A 13,245-nucleotide genomic window follows, 5' to 3' on the forward strand; every position below is an offset into this window, starting at 1 on the left:
TACTACTCAGAAAGAAAACACTCTTGACAGTTGCGTTAATCAATCTGATCAAAGTATTATTGACACTGAAAGCCTTTTGTGGACATAGGAGAATGTTTTATTGCATAATAGCAGGCTTGTTTTTTTTCTTTTGTAAATGGACAAATTACCCAATAGTATGAGTAGTATGCGTACATCAATATAATTACTACTATATACATATTTTTTGTGTAAAGCAAAACTGATGATTTATATGTGAGACTGATATCTTAATTATATACACTAATATTTTTGAAAAAATATTAATTTTTACACCAAATTCAACACTGCATTTGGTGTAAAAAAAAAAAAAAAAAAAAAGCCACAGTTATATTTGTGTATGTGGTGTGACACTGGAAGAACAACTGAACCTGTGGCTTGACACATTGTCATTATCATTCCTCTTTTCCAAACTGTGACATAAAATCAAATCTTTCAGAGTGACGCACACTGTACTGCATTCCCAAATGTGTCAAGGTTATTGGATGTGTTTTAGTAACAGAATTTTGTTTTCACCTCACAGCCTTATCAAATACAGTTTATCCTGATGTCAGTTTAATAGGCAGAGACTGTTCCTGTCTCTGCTGATAGTCTGTGCACTTCTGCTCTGCAAAAGACCTTGTCTGACCTGTTTTGGGTAGCTGTTAACGTCATGGCCTTGGACCCAAGATGGAAAGGGAGCAAGTGGTGGGGTGAGCGCTAGGCCTTTATAATCTACTGTTCTCAATCTAGTGACATATCCTCATTCCTAAGTAACTACTTACACTTCTGTGAACCATATTGTGAAGTGTTACCCAATAGAAAACATACATATTTGCACTCAGTGTTAACCACAGTATGCTGTCCATTTAGTCTCTGCTTGCTAATGATTCCCAACTTACCTTGATTATATCTACTTATATCAACACAATATATAAGTAGGAAAGATAATATGAAAGTGAAATTACAACAGTGGGTTGTTGGAGCGGCTTAGTAGGAAAAATAAGAGTCTACATCCGTGCTTGTAACTCTGTGAGGCTGTACTTTGTCACAGTGATGCTTCGAGCTAAATGCTAACATCAGCATGTTAACGTTAACCTGCTCACAGTGACAATGGTGGCATGCCGAAGTGTAGCAGATAGGCTTTAATGTTTATCATGTTTACCATCTTAGTTTAGCATGCTAACATTTGCTAATTTGCACTTAACACAAAGTGCAGCTGAGGTTTATGGGAATGTTATTAGTTTTGCAGGTATTTGATCATAAACCAAACTATTAGACAAATTGAAATTTTGACCTGATGGTGGCGCTGCATGAGAGGTCAGGGGACCAACGTAAATACAATTCATCCTCTGGTAACTATGATTGTCTGAACCAAATTTCATGGAAATCCATCCAATGATTATTAAGATATCTCAGTAACAACCAAAAATGTCAACATGCTGGTGGCGCTAGAGGAAAAGTCAAATCTGGACCTAAGTGGTGGACCAAATCACAGACGGACATTGCCAGACCTGGAGCCATACTGTTAACATTTTGAAAGATAATATACATGAGATTATCACAAAGTTAAGATTTTTAAACATCATGCAAAACAGCCAGTATCAAAACTCATTTCAAAACCATTTAAAAAGAAATAATGTACTCAAAAAGAGCAATTGTACATAGAGGTTTGCAGGAAAAATGAACAAAAACTACAAATGAACACTCCATGCAACTAGTGTTTACTCTTTGTTTTCAAGAGCTCTCTGTAGAGGGAGACATTGCGCTGCAAGTGAAAGTAATCCAGCAGTAAAATTATGATCTTCAGCTGGATTTCTGCCCTCTGTCACCCTGAACTGAGAGATTGCACCTGTGCGAAGTTTACTGCAACAAAGATTATGAAACTCCCTTCAAATTACTTTCACATGTGTTGGGTGCAACAAGGACTTATTGTCATATACTTTCAACTTCTGCAAAATCTTTAAAATTCAAGATTTTCAAAATTGTTTTTAATATCATAGTTTACTTATTTAACTACAAAATGCATGTAAGTGTACAATACCTGTATCATACATGATCACATTAAAAGGAATTCGCAATCAATAATTTTGTCAAACATTTTGGCCAAATTAACTTTTTTCCCCAGAACTTATGTGGAGCTGTGTTGAAATATTCTGACAGGGTGCTTTCAAGAACTAACAGTATATTATTTTACGTGTGAAAGATCACACTGCACACTGTTACGTATTTAGAACAAATTAATTAGCATGATGTAAAAACATACAGTTAGTCTTCCAAGTGCTGAAAGTCACAGTCTCAGCTGTCTGAGTCCAGGCAAAGGCATCAGATGCATCAGTAAACAGAGATGGATGGCAGCTTGCTTATCTGCTAAGCTCAGATCTATGTCAATGCCTTGAATACAATGCACTTATTATGGAGTATGACACAGACTGGACATTGTGCTTTGCCCGGGCACGAAGAAAGGGAAGGTCGCAGGCCTTTGTGAAGTGGGTCAGGTCTCTGAAGTCTGTGAAGGGTTTAACAGTTGGCTATGTCAGCAGAAAGATGTGATTTGATAATTCCCATAGCCTATGAACTCTCAGAGAACCAAAGAAAACTGCTAAGGGCCCGCAGTTGCACTAATTATCCCATGATCCTTTGTCTGGCACTAAATACCAGACATTTGTAGGGTCAGATTGAATGTCATGTGTAGTGTTGGTTTGAATTAGCCTCAACCAGAAACTCCCATGAAAACATTTCAGTCAAGCACTGAGCAAACCTCACGAGAACATCACATCCTGCAAAGTCCAAAAGCAGCACTGAATATGAATTTTTAATGGACATCAGAGAATATATATATGGATGCTTTCCCAGACCTGGAAGGATCAGTTACAGCAGTATGGCCTGCAAATAATTTATTTTTCATGCAAACATACTTAATAAGAGTTTGCTGTTGGTGAAACAATAAGTGAGATGCAAGTGTTTCCCAAAGATCTCAGGATTGTAGTCTTAATTCATCTTGGATTGATTTTATTTCTAAATTCTTTAAATTCAATTATTTCTTTCTACACGTCAAGATTGTTGTTCTGTAGCGCTTTAAACATGCCCATACACAAGTGAGGGAGAACACCTTCAGGCCTGAAATGAAATACTGAGATCAAGTCGCATTTCACTAAAGAAAGCTTGTGTTTCAGTCGCTTCACCACCTCAAGTCAACGCCCTGGAGTAACCTCTCCACACTGCGAAATAAAGGTAATTACAGGAAAGGTAAAGGTTTTACCAGAGGGTGTTGGGTAGGTGTCAGATTTGCAGAGGTTCAGCGTGCAACTGTTCCTTTGATACTTTTGTTTTCACATAGTTTGAGATAATTCTGCACTAGTACAACGTCTTAAAATAGCATAACGACCTGAAGGACACTTGAAGGTGTTCAGTTGCAATTCCTTTTATTGCAGTTTCAAGATGACAAGCTACATGCGGGAATGTGTGTGTGTGTGTGTGTGTGTGTGTGTGTGTGTGTGTGTGTGTGTGTGTGTGTGTGTGTGTGTACGCATATTTGTGTGAGCCTGTACTTGTGGGTGTGTCTGGGTCTGTGATGTCATGACTCAGATCCGGGTGATCCCTTCCTGGCCAATCGATGTGAAGCAGGAGGCTTCTGGGGGAGGCGGTCAGTGGAGGAGTAAAGGATGGGGGAGGTTAAGCACTAATCCAGGTTGTAAAACATTGACCTGTGGGAGTAAGTTAGTGATGTAGTATGTCTGTAGTAGCGTCCCAGGGCCAAGAAGCTGTCTGCAGCTACCCAAGAGTATACATCTATAAGGTTTATACAGCTGGACGTGACCCAGCTAAGAGTTGAGTAGAACTGTAGTAAATTGGGATGTTATGTCATTTTCTTAACGACAGTCAGGCCATATGCATCAGAGATCATCTAAGACCTCCTCAAAGGCTCGGCATGCATGGATATAGTTGTAAAACTTCAGAAATACAGATCAATAGGCCCTCAGGCAACCAAAAAAGATCAGTGTGTTAAAAATGTAAACAAAGACTGTTTTTTGCACATCATCCTTCTCAGTATGTTCCATATGTAATGTCAGGTGAAGTTACAGGACTTCAAATTCAACTCTTTACTTATTGGATCCTGATAATGATTGGGTAATGTCTTTTACTAAAATGTTATTCATCAGTATAAGCTTTTCTTGTATCTGCATACACACTGTACAGTCGGTGTGGTTTACTGGTATCTGGTTGCCAACATGACTTTACTTTCAACACATAGTCCTAAACTAGCAGCACCAACTGGCTTCTGGAAAAGACTGGTTTCATATTAGCAACAAGACAAGCTTTTACTCAGTTTATAAAACATTTACAGGCAAAAAAAATTGGTTTGGTGCTTGTAAATACATTTTAAGCCACTGATCTTTACTCTGTAAACATCTCTGCAAAGCCTTTTATCTTGGCATTGACTGCAAGGTTTGAGTTTTAAAGGCAATTCATCTGAGGCAACTGCTTGAGTTATTTATGATTTTGATGATTTTACAGGAGAAGCTGCTGTGATTTGGTGCAGGTCAGTTAGTAATTGAGCTCCTGTGTCAGCAACAATATGCTGTGGTGATACTGCTGGCTCTGCTCTAACTTTCTCTCTACTGTATCTTAACTGGAACCTTCTGAAGAATATTTTTTAGCTGCAGCACATTATCCTATTTAAGAAATATATACATTTCTCAGCTGCTGTCCATTTCTTATGTAATACAGCAGAGATTTTTAACAGTGAAATGGAAACACACATACAGATGAGAGATAAAATGTAATATTCTCTATATAATTTAGCAAACAGTTGCAGATGTGTTGCTATTTATCCATGCAGAAGTATACACTGTACCTAAACGTATTGGCTTTTATTTTTAGCAGAACCTTTGTTTTAATTTACCTAATTTTGAGGTCAAATGGTATCTTATTTCCTCCTGAGATGTTATTGTTCCTCAAAATTGCCTTAAACTTTCACACTGATTGCGAAGAGCCCCAAAATACCTCTTACACAGTGTGAGTCATACAAATGATGGCTTCCTTCTCATATTTATAGCATTTTCGCCCCCACACAATATGAGAAAAAGGGTGTATAATCAAGTTATTTTCCTTTGTCAGGAAATAGAGGAAAGCTAATCAAAATTTGACATTTATTATCAATGACATAATACAAGTTCTGTTTAGCCAACAGTGGTGTGGCTCAAGGGAAATATCTTGTCAGTTGGTTTGTAGGTCCACGACTAAAATATCTCAACATCTATTTTGGTCCAGACATTCATGGTCCCTGAAGAATGAATCCGAGAGACTTTGGAGATCCCCTGGCTTTTTCTCCCCACCATGACGTTCCCATTTGTGGTTTTGACTGAAATGTCTTTAAATATTTGATGAATGCCATGAATGGATAACTTTGGTGATCCCTAATGTCTCATATATTATCATCATTAGGTCAAAATGTATGTGTTTGGTTTATGACCTGGCTAAAAACTGACTTTCCCATCTGCGTAGGTTGTACTTGTTAAGTCCTAATTAGCAACTGTTAGAGGACAAAACTAAAATGGTGAACATGATAAACATTATACCTGCTACACATTAGCTTGCCAGCATTGTGAGCCATGGATGTATTAGGCTACTGTATAAAGGAGACCTCTATAAAACTGTAGACAGGACATCTCACACTGCAATTAGGTCAATTATTAATCTTTGTATTTTGAATTTTTAATCCATGAAGGTTTAAAATTTGAAAACTTTCCTAGAGTGGTTAATGTCACAGTTAATTGCAGATGTTCCTTTCACTTTTCATCTTTGCCACACCACTCTTTCTATTCAATTGTCCTACAAATCTGTTTCAAAGCCCTCCTTTAACTATGCAGATAACTCATAGCATGCCTAATAAACAAGTCTGAATATGCCTCTCCACTGTGTGAGCATTCGTTTCTCCTTGCTGAGTTCTGGCTTGAACTCTGTGAGTAGTCACATTCCAGTGTGTGAAGACCGCAGGTATATGTACGAGGCTGGTGAGGAGAGAAGTAAAGTCAGATGAGATGACAAAGAGAGACAGAGGTGAGCAAAAGAAGAGGAAGAAAAAACTGTGAAAAGGAAGAAAAACAAAAATACACCAATGAGGAGATCATGGGGGTTCAACACTACTGGCTACTGCTGTTGTTGGTGGACTGTCGTGAATGGATTACAGGTAGAGTGGCGGTGGAATGTGCAGATTAGTGTGTGTTTGTGTGTGTGTGTGTTTGTCTGTCTGTCTTCGTGCGCGTGTGTGTGTATGTATGTGTGTGTGGGTGTGGTGTGTGTGTCTGTGTAAGTGTGAGTGTGTGTGTGTGTGTGTGTGTGTGTGTGTGTGTGTGTGTGTGTGTGTGTGTGTGTGTGTGAGAATATGCAGTTCTGAGCTCCTGTAGTGGACTGGCCTCCTCAGGCACTCAGACATGTCTCTACCTGTCCTCTCTGGAATGCTGCGAACAGGAATCCTCATGCAAAACCAGCTGATGATGAGGCTTTCTTAGTTGTGATTAATGGGGTTCACCTGTTCATTAAAGGCTTAAGCAAGTGTGATTTACTAAGGAGGGGCAATAGTAACAACACCTCGGACAAGTGACTGTAGGTTTGTCCCAAGACTTTCTCTTGCTAGTCAGCACTTTCACAATCACTACTTTACTAAGTAGAGGGCAGATTAGTCATATGGTGGTCAAAATTTGGCCTGACAGTGATGAGAGAGTTAAAATAATAACCTTTAATGAGTTGTTGAAGTAATAATCTGTGTAATCAAGTAATAATATATGCCCATGGCCAGTTAAATACAGTATTTTTACATCTATCAGCAGGTCTGTCTTTCCTCTACAGAGGAAAGTGAAGGAGGAAGGAAGTGATGTATTTTAAATTTGCAGAAGGAACAACAATAGCTTGTTTGAAATAAATATGGAAAGTTTAAAAAAAAGTAAAAGAGGAAGTAATAATCACATGTATTAACACTCTGAGTAATCTATGACTGCAACTGACTGTAATTAGATGAGGGCTGCAAGTAATGCTAATTTTCATTATCAATTCATCTTCTGATAACTTTTTCAATTAATCTATTAATTGTTTTGGTCTATAAAACATTTTTAAAAACTGTGAAATGCCCATCCCAATTTTCTCAAGCCCAGGGTTATCAAATATCTTATTTTGTCCAACCAAGAGTCCAAAACTCAAAGATATTCCATTTAGTATAACGTAAGAATAGTAAAAGCAGCAAATTGTCAATTCTGAGAACCTGAAACCATCAAATGTTTGGCATTTTTGCTAAAAAAAAAGAAAAAAGAGAGATTAAAACAGATATTGTTTTCATTATTGATGTCATTGATGTCATTTTTACAATCCTGTCCATCACAAATTATGAGCCAGGTGTGGTGTTCTTATTCATAAAGCAGAATAAAATGTTACCCCGTGAAATTCAAATTGGGTGTTTTGTTTAAACTGTAATGAGTTATTTCTGATATTTGGATGGTACAAAGAGGGGCATTATGACGACATCAAAAACAACAACACCCACCTACCAACACACTTTGTAAGTGAAAGAGAAGAAAAAATAAGTAACAATTTAATAAGTAAACAAGAAGTCGTTTTATGATTTATAATAATCTCAATCTTTCCCGAACCTGAAATTATGCTGCACTGCATAATCCCAAATAACTTCAGAGATTATGGATATAGTTTATTTATTCCGCTTAACTGTGTTGTTCAAACTTGTAGAGAAGTTGTTGAAGTTTCTGATTAAAGAGCATGTTTGTTATAATGATGTTGTAATAATACTTAAAAGTATAGTGATATGTCATCTGCATAAAGTCAGATTTTTTTTGCTGTGAGCTGCCACAGCTCAGACTGGGCATCAAAGTCTGGTTTCTCTGTGAAGTGTGAATTTCTGTGAGGTGACACCATTTATTCTTATAGTGCCCATCGATGAAGTGCATAACAATCTCTCCAAAACTGAATTTCCAAAGCCTGCTTGAACGATGGCTCAAATAACAAATCTCACGCCTAAGGAATTAGATTAGAGAATCAGCAGAAACATCTGGGAAATACTCAGTTGTAGAACAAAACAATAATCCTGTTTGCCTTTAAGAACAGAAACATAAAGCATTTTATGTTGAAGTGTAACTAGAGTTTCTTCCCTTTGTCAGGTGCTGTGAGCGGCATCAGTCCATATATAAAGCATTATGAGGGATTGTCATATGACAGGGAAGATCTCCACAGGAAGCACCTAAGGGCCAGAAGAGCCGCACAACCTCAGGAATACACACTGCATCTCGACTTTACAGCTTTTCACAGGTAAGTTCAAATTTCTCTAACTTGGGCAGCTGCTTCAAAAGTACTGTTAAGCATACAGCAGGTTGCTTAAATATACAGTATTTTATTAACAAACTCTATTCCAAAACCACACACAAATACATGTCAACTGTTAGTTAGTTATTAGTCCATATATGCCTGCTGCTGATAGATCTAAATACCTTCCACAACACAAAACTTTGACCACATCTGTGAGTTGTTTGTATGTGGTTTTGTTTCCTTCAGAACTTTCCGCCTGCGTTTGAGACGAAATGCAGAGGCTTTTTCCAGAAACTTCAAGGTGATCAGTGAAAATGGTTCCACATCAGCTGATCTGTCCCACATATATTCAGGAACACTAGAGGGTAGGTACAACAAGGAAATCTGGCCCACCAGGGCTGGGAACAGTTAACCTGCATTTAATTCGCTGAAAGGAAAGTTGGAATTTTACTGGAACCAAAGCTATTAATCACCCTTTTTTAAACTGACTGGCTTAAATGTGAGTAAATTTATTCTTTCCCTCTCTTGCCTCATATCTTACCTCTCATACAGTATTATCTCTGATGTTTGAGCACTTTCTCTAATCTATATGCTTCTCTCCGTATCTTATCTATTTATTCTATCTTTCTGTCTTTCTGTCTGTCTGTCTTTCTGTCTGTCTGTCTGTCTGTCTCAGTTATTTGTTATCTGTGTTCATTTTGACCTCTCTGACCTTGACATTTTATCTGTCTTGACCCTGTCTCGCAGGTGAACATGGTTCAGCGTGCCATGGCTCTGTGTTACAGGGTCAGTTTGAGGGAACTATCCATACAGACAACGGGTCTTATCACATAGAACCGGTCCATCGATACAACAGCAGCCCAACAGATCACCACTCAATAATCTACCATGAGGATGACATGGGTAAGACTACCTTTAGTTTTTCACTTTAGGAAGGAGAAAACTTTAGGAAAATGTTGTCTCAGTACACATTTTCAAGCTGCTATTGGACTAACTCCTAACTGCCCCCCAAGTGTGCAGCATAAAAGAAAAAGAAAGCTTGCATAAATGACACCTTATAACCTCTGGCTATTTGGTGATAGTGGAGGGAGCCAAAAAGAAATTCCTTGCTACAGTAGATCTCCCCCTACAGTTTGATTCATGGCCCTCTTGGCGGTCTTGCAGAAAGAAAAACAACCACATTGAAATACTCCCCCCCCCCCCACCCCCGTTACTAATCCTCATGGCTCCTTTCTCATAACTGTGCAGTATCTGCAGCCTCAAGCTCTGGTCCAAACTGAGGTTATAAGGGGTCAGTGAACCAACTGTACCCTTAACTCGTAGTAAGAGTGGGGTTATAAAGTAACAGAGGAGCATATTTAAAGTTCAGAGGGGGGCAGGGGCTGTGTAGGGACCCACGCTGGGAACTGGCCAAAGGAAAGATAAACTGAAGATGGCGTGACTTTCAGAGGAGGAGGAGGAGGGGGAGCAATGGGACCTGAGGTAAAGAGAAAGGTATGACGGTGAAAAAGGAGGAGGAGGAAAAAGGATAACAGTAGAGTGAAAAAAAGTGGCAGGAGAAGGATATGGGGACGACTGTGGCTCAAGAGGTAGAGCAGGTTGTCCACAAACTGCGGGGTTGGAGGTTCAATCCCGGGCTCTTCCTGTACATGTGTCGAAGTGTCCTTGAGCAAGATACTGAACCCCAAGTTGCTGCCAATAGTCGGACCAGCACCTCGCATGCGTGAGTGTGTGTGTGAATGAGAGACAAAAAATTTGGTAAGGTAGAAAAGCGCTATATATCCATTTACCATTTGTATGAGTCTCTACAGGGAAAGAGGATGAGAAAAGAGAAGAGGGGCAGAGGATCTTAGAGACAGTTTCTACAACAACCGATTAAAAATCTTAGCTGTTTTGTGATTATGTCGGCTTATGATTTGGCCAAATGTGTCAAAATATTTTGTGTTTCAATGTGAACATGCATGTGTGTTTCTATCTGTGTCTGTTTCCTTGGCTGTGTGTGCGTGCATATTTGCATCGATGTTACATTATTTCCAAGAAAGCATTTAACTAGAAACATAGTCCAGAATGTGCCAAAACTCCCCCTCACCCCCCTGTGATTGTCCTTAAGTCTACAGACTCCATGGCTGCCTTCCTCCCTACACCTCCTGCCATTTCTTCAAACCCTTTCACAATTGTAGTGAAACTTTATATTATTTAGCTGACAACATCCTGTTCTTTCATTCACAAGCCAGCATATCTGCAGGAAACTGTGACAGATTTGGCACGTGATATTTCGATAACACAATCAAGTGATAAAGTAGGACACCAGGGGCTGACATAATGCATCTGGAACCTGTGTGTATTTCCACTTCTTGTAGTTGTCGCGTGAGGGGTAACAAAGGCTGTTTAAGGACTGTCTGTCCTCTGAGATGGAGGGTGTCATGAGATCCCTCATATCTGGGACACAGGGCACGGTTCTAAGAGGCCATTTTGCAACAATTAGTTTAATGACATCAGGGATACTAGCTGTCAAACACCTACTGCTTGTTTTGCAACACTTTTTGAAAATCTATGGGTGTCATTCTGCATAATTCATACAAATGCGAAAATAATACTCAAAATTTACCCATATAATCAACTCTGACGTGACTGTAAGATGCTTTCAAATGAATTAATTCATTCATTCATTAATGCAGTTAACTTTTTAAATTGAAAAGGCTGTGGACCATTTATCTTAAATGCCAATTATGTTTCATATAATATTTCAGTGGACTAAGGACACCAGTGAATGAGTTGGCACACAGTATACTGAAGCAAGAGAGTGAAAACTGGCCTCCTTTCTATTCATTCAATTAAGAATCGGTTTTGAATCGAGAATCAATTCTTAATTTAATTGGAGACCGAAGAATCGGAATCAAATCATGAGATTCCCAAAGATTCACACCCCTATTCTGAACTCATTTCAACACATTTTGAGCTTATTTACTCCGACATTGTTTTATCGGTATGCATTATGTTCTTCAGAGGCTGATTTGTCTGTGTCCATGTGTGTTTTTGTGTGTACACCTACAGTGTAGTTACACCCTAGTTCAAGAAAACTTCCCATTGAAATTTTAGATCAGTACGAATGATGGGTAACTATTAACATCAATTTTCCTTAAAGGACTAGTGTGTAAGTTTTAGTGGCATCTGGTGGAACGGAGTTGGCAGAAATGGAATATAATATTCATAAGTATGTTTTAATTAGTATATAATCCCATGAAAATAAGAATTGTTGTGTTTTCGTTGCCTTAGAATGAGTCCTTTATATCTACATAGGGAGCAGGGCCCCTTCCACGTAGGCCACCATGTTGCACCGCCATGTTTCTACAGCAGCCCAGAATGAACAAACCAAACACTGGCTCTAGAGAGGGCCTTTTGCATTTTTTGCAAGTTTTGCAGCCACCGTAGGTTCTGCTGCATGCTTGGAAGGGGAGGGTGAGAGGAGGGGTATTCATTGGGTTGCAATCTGCAACGTCATTGCTAGATGCCACTATATTGTACACACTAGTGCTTTAAGACCAATCACACAACAGTATAATATACTGACTTTATATATCAGTGGAAATCTTTTAATGTTTTGGGATATTATTAATGTTATCGGGCTTGTTCAAACGGAAAGTGCAAGTCAGAATGTGGCCTCCCTGAAGCTGTGAGTGGTTCGTCAAAAGTTATGCCTAGCATACAGTAAATGATCCTCCAAAAACGTGTTTCTTCATGATATTTGTTGCCCAATGACATTATACAAGCCTGGAGGATCTGAGACATATCTCTCTGGAACACCGGCTGAACTCTTGGTATTGCAGCAATACCTGAAGGTTATCAGCATTTTGCATTAGTGCTAAAGAAGCAGCTGTTACATTTTGTACTGCTCAGAACTTATGTCGGTCTGATAAATGCAAAGAGAGAATTTCTGAGATGTCACATAATGAAAATCATGTATTGAAAAGTAGCGTGACTTGGCCCAGTTTTAAAGTCATTTTCTTTGTTACCAACAAATAGTCATACAGTCTTACAAAGTGGGAAGCAGCTTCAGCTCTATAAAACTTTCATGAATTGCATAAATAAGGAGGCAGAAAATCGCCCACCATGCATGTGAAATATGTTATTTGTAAGAACTCTGGGGCAATGCGGTTACAAAGACCATAGCATAACTGATAGGTCAGAGGGTTAATCAGAGCAATGGCCATGTGTTCTTGAGCAGAGGTGTGCACATACACTTTCGTGCAAACAGAATTTAGAGTTATGTTTAGGTTTAAGGTTTGCAATTTAGATAACCAGTGGGGCACTTGAGGGCGCTTAGACAGAGCCCGGGGATGACAGGGGGTATTTTGAGGGCACTTGAGATGACCGGAGTGTCATTTGTGTGGCACTTGGGCTGTGACTTTAGGGTAAAAATGGAAATGTCCCATAATGGCACAGATACATCTGTGACACTTGAGCACTCAATAGTTGTGCAATGCACTGAACTCACTTCACTTAATGCAAATAATATGAGCATGAGTCAATGGTTGCAAATAGAATGTGAATTACAAGCTTCTGGCATGCATTTCGTACATTACTCTGAACAGTAGACCTAGTTTCCAACAGCTGCTTGGAAAGTGAGTCTTGACTGAAATGTGACTGATTTTTCATTTAGGAAAGACCTTTTCCTTCCTTGGTTTTTAATTGTTAAGGAGTTCAATACTTGCACTGGGTTCGGATCACTTTGACCTGATTAAGTGAGACATTTTTTATTGTTTTTTAATTTGCAAAAGACTAAATTAAATTTTGCAAGTTTTGCAACACAGTCCAGGAACATTTAAAACAATTCGAAGAGGTAAAGAGATGTGGAGACAAACTGAGAGAGAACATGTAGATAGGTCTGGAAATAATTCTGTCAGTGAGTTGACGCTCAGCATTTAGGCCTCCACA

The 13,245-nt window shown here is 38.9% G+C and overlaps 1 protein-coding gene across 2 annotated transcripts in view; it reads left to right on the plus strand.

Annotated features, from left to right (window-relative positions):
• Positions 1-567: 567 nt before the first annotated feature.
• si:ch1073-396h14.1 (disintegrin and metalloproteinase domain-containing protein 10) overlaps positions 568-13,245 on the plus strand; it is a 35,822-nt gene continuing 23,144 nt past the window's right edge. Inside the window, exons 1-4 of one of the 2 annotated variants that reach the window (XM_044360502.1) lie at positions 568-710; positions 8,166-8,313; positions 8,557-8,675; positions 9,058-9,213. In XM_044360502.1, the coding sequence (XP_044216437.1) occupies positions 671-710; positions 8,166-8,313; positions 8,557-8,675; positions 9,058-9,213 (463 nt within the window). In that variant the 5' untranslated portion in view covers positions 568-670. Of the gene's footprint in view, positions 711-5,726; positions 6,191-8,165; positions 8,314-8,556; positions 8,676-9,057; positions 9,214-13,245 lie in introns of those variants that run through there. The other variant, XM_044360501.1, reaches the window with a different exon arrangement.

Source organism: Thunnus albacares, chromosome 9 (genome assembly GCF_914725855.1).
Source record: "Thunnus albacares chromosome 9, fThuAlb1.1, whole genome shotgun sequence".
NCBI lineage: Eukaryota > Metazoa > Chordata > Actinopteri > Scombriformes > Scombridae > Thunnus > Thunnus albacares.